Here is a 6723-nt window from a genome sequence, read left to right on the forward strand (position 1 = left end):
CGCTAAGTTAAAGGTAACCCAACCTCCATAAGTGCCAGGTTCTAACATAAAGGGGTATTGAACCTTAGTTTATTTTAACCATACAAACAAACAAATAAATGAGCAGGACTAGTGGTCCCTTGAGAATAACATAAGCAACAATATTTAGGTAAAGGAAACCAAAAGGAACGTCAAAACAACGAGTGAAGTGGCTTAGTCATGAATTAGTTTAGATGCTCCTATCTAATACGATCATGAGCATTCCACAAATGAACAAAATTATTGCTGCATATAAAAGTGCTATTAGTGGCAAACATGCGGGTCGGGTTGGATATAGTTCGGATCGAAAATGGGTAATGAAAAAGCGGATAAATTATCCGACCGGACCCATATATAATACAAATAAAAAATTGGTTAACCGGCGGATAATATGGGTAACCATATTATCCATGACTTATTGCATATGATCACTTTTGGGGGAATTCTTAGTCTCCCTAACTTGAGGAATCCCCAATTTGAGGTTTTACAAATGTAAAAGTTAGACCCATTAGTTATCCATTAGTTATTTATTTTCTAGATAATATGGTTCTTATCCATATTTGACCCGCTTTTAAAAAGTTCATTATCCAACCCATTTTTTAATGGATAATATGGGTGGTTAACTGTTTTTTTTTTTAACCATTTTGTCACCCCTAAAAAAGTGCTATAGCCAACTCCTGGAAATAGGATCAGCAATGATTTGCCAACATACAAAAAGACTTAGTGGCTACATTAATCTTTAAACGGTTTGACAATTCATTTTCAAGTCTTGTTGTTTATATTCTTGACCAAAATGCTATCTATATACTCTGAAGTTATAGCATTTTGCTCTGACATTTCATCAGGCCTATTCAAGACTTTGGCAGAACATAGTAATCAGCCATAACATTTTGTTGAACAAGAATCACAAGTTCAGTAAAGAGTACACCTTAACACTTTGCTGTAAACAAGAGAATCTTACAAGAACAGAGACAAAAAAATCAAATAGACTGGTGGAAGATGGAAATACAAACTGTCCTTATTCCACCTTATTCTCATTTCAGTTTACAGACAGATGTAGAAAACACAAAATTGAATAAGTAAAACTTCAAATATTTACAAGTCTTCACCACAATGACAGATTGTTGGAGATGAAGCTTCAACTCTAATAAGAACTACCTGAAGAAGGAAAAAGAAAAAAGAAGAAAAATCTAAGAACCACAAGACCTTTTGTTGTACAAAATCCACAAGCTCAGTAAAAAAAAGGTTAGCTCGAACTCTCTGCTGAACACAAATAAGAATGGAGACAGGAAGAACAGATCAACTGGTGGAAAGATTGGAAATACAAATCTGAGACTTGTTCCACGTTATTCTCATTAGTTTACAGACAACGACAAAAAATATTTAAAATGAACACTGAACGTCAGATATTTCCAAGTGTGCACTTTCACCACAGTAACAGATTCATTTCAAATAGCTCGAATGAATTCACCAAATGCTGTCTTCCAATTTGCTGCAACAGATAGATGGAACTTCCTAAAAAATATTGTACTTTGTTCACTTTTGAAAAAAAAAAACAGTCATTGGTAAACAGTCTGTTTGCTCAGGAGCAGCCAAGCATGTTAGTTTGCTTGAATCACATCTATTCTTCAGAAATAAATTTTTGGCCTAGCATCGATATATTGACACAGATACCAACTTAGAATATGTTATCTATGGAGAAATGCAATTTAGTTACTGCACTAAAGTTGAATTTCATAACCGCCAGCTTCATCATATTTCAGTTCTTTCTTGTCTAGAAACTTAAGCTGATTTTGAAAGGTTTATGAACTGAAGTACCATTGATAGGTACATGATTTATCTATAGGCAGTAATAAAAGCATTCCAAGAATGTACTGCAGCATTCCATTTAATTCCAATGACAAAAGAACCTTACCCCACATAAGAACTCCCTCTCTTCAAATGTGAGAATATAACAAAAATAAAACAACTGGAAGGATCTCTTTTTCTTCTTTTAATTACCGTGGTGTCAAGACCAGTTTAGGCGCACCTCAAATATTCCACCGGCTAAAACAACTGAAGGATCTTTAGTACAGTTACACAAGTATTGGTGTCTCCTGTACTTCATACACAGAATTTTACTTTGAATGCAACAACAACATACCCAGTATTATCCCACACCGTGGGGTCCGGTGGGTCCGGGGAGGGTAGTGTGTACACAAATCTTACCCCTATCTTGTGAGGATAGCGAGGTTGTTTCCAATAGACCCTCGGCTCAGGAAAGCATAAACACCTCATTAATGAAAATATAGACAAGAAGGTACAGTACAATTTTACTTTGAATGCATAAAAATAAAATACAGCAATGGCACTATTGTTCCCATAAAAGGAAAAATAGTTCTTATCATCTGTTGTAGAAAAGAAAGGAAGAGATGGCTAGGATATCTCGCCAACACTTGGAAACAAGAAAGATGTTCAGGTACAGTGGAAAAAAACAGTGGGAGGCACTGACTGGTTTAATTTAGATATGGGCTTTTGTGAGGCATATGAAGTTTGACCAAACACAAAAGACTACACCACCATGAGACAGGAATTTTCGCAGGCCAAAATATGCTTACTTACATTCCCACTTGAGATGTTATTTACTCCTCCAGATTCTACATTCAATATCCACATCATTGACAATCTTAAATAGAACTAACAGATCTGACTGGAAACGATTTTTCAAAAGTCAATATACAAAATATAAAGTGTCATTAAGCAATACAAAGACATTCTTAATTGTACCTTTGCAAAAGTATGTTTCAATCTTCAAATGCTCAAGGCCATTTTTCAAATAAGAAACTAAAAGAAACACAGAAATTTGGGTAGTAGTGATGCTTACAGTGAATGGAGGAAGTCATCCAAAGAGAGCTAATCCTCATCCCATCTGCCACTGCATCCACATAATTTTTCGCAGATCAGAGTTCAAAGTAATATTTTCAGTTATCTTTAAGTATTTAGACTTGGCATGGAAACATCAATCTCAAAAGAAAGGATTTTGGACCAATGATAGAGGAACCTTAAACTGTGAATATTGTTTTTAACTAATATGAGAAGTAGCTGCGATGCAAAATGATTAAGTATATAATAGAGAGAACAGTCACCACCAGTGATCAATAAAACAAGGACAGCACCTTAAGAACTGGTTCTCCTTTGTTCGTAGTCGTTGATTCTTTGGCGGAAGCTTCCATTTGTGCACGTGCTGCTCTTCCTGCAGCAGATTTTTCAAATTCTTCTTGCCTGTAATGTTGGGATTATTCAATCCATCAAGTTATGTAGAAGATCTAACATTTAAATCAGTAGTGGCAATCTGACAATGTCAGGAGAAGCTGCATAATACGAATGCAAAGTTATGAATTCATCAATATAAGAAGTTCAAATTGCAAGAGTGAGATATTATATGCTTGTACTTAGGATGAGACCAGCGCCCCTTGTCCCATTTAACTATCTTTCCTGCCGCCCTTGTCCCATTTAAGTATCTTTCCTGCCGTGGTCAGTTGATATGAGGCTGACTTTATATGTATCGCCCAGTGCATGTTTGAGTTTCAATCTTTCAGATTGAGGTTATACAGATATCAATCTCTTTTTGCAAAAGAAGTAATTAGCACTCCCTCCGTCCCAATTTATGTGGCGGTGTTTGACTCGACACAAAGTTTAAGAAAGAAAGAAAGACTTTTAAAACTTGTGATACAAAATAAGCTAGATACTTGTGTGGCTATAAATCATCTCATAAAGTAGGAAGATTAATGCTAAATTGTTTCTAAATAAGGAAGTACGACATTCTTTTTGGGACAGACTAAAAAGGAAAGTATGACATATAAATTGGGACAGACGGAGTAGTTACGAAGAGATTATACTGATTTGGCAGCTCATACGTACTATATGCCTAAAAGAGCTCTATGTATGACTAAAAGGTTCAACTTCCCTTCATCTCGGGCCTTACTAGTATCGTGTTTGGAAACATGCGAAAGGGGAGGGAGATGACTGCTTAACGTCCTGCTAAGATTTAACATTTGTTTACTCGAAACACGGCCTCTGCACACAAGTTTTGTATGCTTGTAGGTGGGAGTAGAATGAATTTACACTTTCTCTTTCATCTCTAACTCAACGTTTGTCTACTCTCCCTCATTCGTTCGTCCACTCCTGATGAATAATCCAGCTTTGGAAGACATATTATTAGTTCTCTCCTCCTTCATAAGATAGAATACATAATCCCAAATCCCTTCTTGGGAACTCAATTGGTGAATGAAATCAGACCTCTAAAATTTCACAAAGACTAAAAACCAATCACCAAGTACTATTGATTGCCTCAGAGAGAAAGCAACAGAAAATGAATGAAGATCTGTCAAGAGATATGAGCAACCAGAGAGCAATTTTGTGGATAGTACAAATTCAAGAAACAAACATCCTTCATGACTGCAATTTAATTCCTTTTTTGATCATTGAATTTGATGCGGGGCAACTTTTATTATTATGTCTCAAGTCCCTAAGCAAGTTTCTTTATGAAATACCCATCCTTAATGAGTAGACGTGCTAATGAGCAAATTTCTTGTTCATAACAGATTGAATTGTGGTCAAGCCATCAATTGAATAATGGAATTACAACAACTGTAAAAAAATTCAGCAGCTCAATAGATGAGGAAAAAAATTTAAAGGGGCAAAGACTATATATATTATTATGGGGGGTAACAAGTAAAAAGAAATGCCTTTTTTGGGCGGCTTCAGCAGCTCTGGCACGAGCTTCTTCGGAGGCAATTCGTTCTTTCTCTCTCCGCTGCTCTCTTTTGCTTCCTCCGACGAAGCAATCCAAGCAACCCATCTTCTTCTTCTTCTCTTGCTTTTTCTCAATTTATTGCTTTTTTCATTTCTATTTTGACTTTATAGTTTTGGTGGAATGGGTCAACCTCAAAATACACGCACTATGTCTCCTGCTATTAATCTGACTCATCCTAAGCTCCTTGGACCCAACAAAGAAAAAATAAAAGTCCTAACATGGAACATTTATAGACAATTTTTACTATAATCTTTATTTTTTTTAAAATAAAGAAACAGAAAGTATTTGGAATTTTGGATAGTTTTATCTTTTAATAAGAAAATCTGTTCACCAAAAAGTTTTGTTTTTTGTTTGAACTAGTCCCAAAACAGTTTTTTTTTTTTTTTGACTAACAAACCCTTTCGAAGAAGCATTCCAAAGTCCAAACGAACACCCTCAGAAGTTGGTAGTTTTTTTTTTTTTTTTTTTGAAAAAAAAAGTTATGACCAGACACCAAACGCAGAAGAAATGAGAAGAAACGATTACCAGGTGGCTTTTGTACAACTTTCTATAAACCGTTTTTCAGTTAATTCTTTTTCAGAAACACTTTTTTTTCCATTGTGGTTGGCTATTCTGAAAAGAAATAGTTTTTGGAAATTGTATTGACATTTATGTGTTCTAAGACAAAATTGTAACATAACAGTATTCTGTAAAACTTCCTATCTGTTATAAAATAAAGACTATAAAGTAAAGACAAGTATAAAGAGAAACTGATATATTATTCGAATTCAAACTGGTGTACATAATGAACTGAAATCTCTTCTATTTATAGAAGAAAGGAAGTTGTTGTGTAAGCTGCTACTATACCAGATATGGATAATCTTCTACTGAGAGCAATGTTTATCCATAACGGAGTACTGAAAGGATAAGCTTATTATACCCGATATGGATAATCTTCTACCGGGGGTAATGTTTATCCATAACTGGGTACTGAAAGGATAAGCTTATTATACCCGGTATGGATAATCTTCTACCGGGGGTAATGTTTATCCATAACTGGGTACTGAAAGGATAAGCTTATTATACCCGGTATGGATAATCTTCTACCGGGGATAATATTTATCCATAACTGGGTACTGAAAGGATAAGCTTATTATACCCGGTATGGATAATCTTCTACCGGGGGTAATGTTTATCCATAACCGGGTATCGAAGTGATAAGCTTCTTCAGGAAGCTTATTTCCAATAGAGTACTTAAATAGATAAACATATTTACGGTGGAGTCCCATATGGATAAGCTTCTTCAGGAAGCTTATTTACAACGGAGTACTAAATGAACATCCATAATATAATATATTTATAACACTCCCCCTTGGATGTTCATTAAAAGATAATGTGTCTCATTAAAACCTTACTATGAAAAACCACGTGGGAAAAAATCCTAGTAAAGGAAAAAGAGTACACATATTTAGTAATACGCATTGCTGGCTGCCTCATTAAAAACCTTATAAGGAAAACCCTGTGGGAAAAACCTTAGTAAGGTAAAAAGAGTACAGCGCGCTGTCACACCTCCTTCTTCCGCCCCGCGAGGGGTAAAGGAGTTTTCTCCAATTAAAGGACAGTCGAAACGGAATTTGTTTATTTATTTAGAGTCGCCACCTAGGAATTTTATGGCGTCCCAAGTCACCGGTTTTAATCCCGAATCGAGGAGAATATGACTCTGTTTGTCATTCTGCGAACCAGAAATCCGAGTAAGGAATTCTGTTAATTCAGGAGAAGGTATTAGGCATTCCCGAATTCCGTGGTTCTAGCACGGTCGCTTAACCGTTTTTATACTTGGCTTGATTATCTCGATTTATTAAATACATTTTTCCTTGTTGTCTGATTTTATTACCGCTTTTGTTTAGATTGTTTACAATTATAAACTCTTC

At 35.5% G+C, this 6723-nt stretch overlaps 1 protein-coding gene across 2 annotated transcripts; it reads right to left on the minus strand.

Annotated features, from left to right (window-relative positions):
* Positions 1–929: 929 nt before the first annotated feature.
* On the minus strand, positions 930–4955 carry LOC104232769 (uncharacterized). 2 transcript variants are annotated; one of them, XM_009786037.2, is made up of 4 exons: positions 4746–4955; positions 3174–3279; positions 2882–2932; positions 930–1510 (listed from the first exon to the last, which is right to left on the minus strand). In XM_009786037.2, exons 1-3 carry the CDS (start codon positions 4856–4858, stop codon positions 2918–2920), a joined length of 234 nt encoding a protein of 77 aa, XP_009784339.1. In that variant the 5' UTR covers positions 4859–4955; the 3' UTR covers positions 930–1510; positions 2882–2917. The 2 variants fall into 2 exon arrangements, with proteins under 2 accessions (XP_009784339.1, XP_009784338.1); XM_009786036.2 differs by having other exon boundaries at positions 930–1176; positions 4746–4954.
* Positions 4956–6723: the final 1768 nt, after the last annotated feature.

This window comes from Nicotiana sylvestris, chromosome 11, assembly GCF_000393655.2.
Source record: "Nicotiana sylvestris chromosome 11, ASM39365v2, whole genome shotgun sequence".
NCBI lineage: Eukaryota > Viridiplantae > Streptophyta > Magnoliopsida > Solanales > Solanaceae > Nicotiana > Nicotiana sylvestris.

What these genes read in the sequence shown, in the direction of transcription:
- LOC104232769 (XM_009786037.2), bottom strand. Translation starts at nt 4,858, where the DNA reads ATGGGTTGCTTGGATTGCTTCGTCGGAGGAAGCAAAAGAGAGCAGCGG. An exon ending in GCTGAAGCCGCCCAAAAAAG is followed by an intron (nt 3,280 to 4,745) that starts GCATTTCTTTTT and finishes CCAACATTACAG; the next exon opens with GCAAGAAGAATTTGAAAAAT.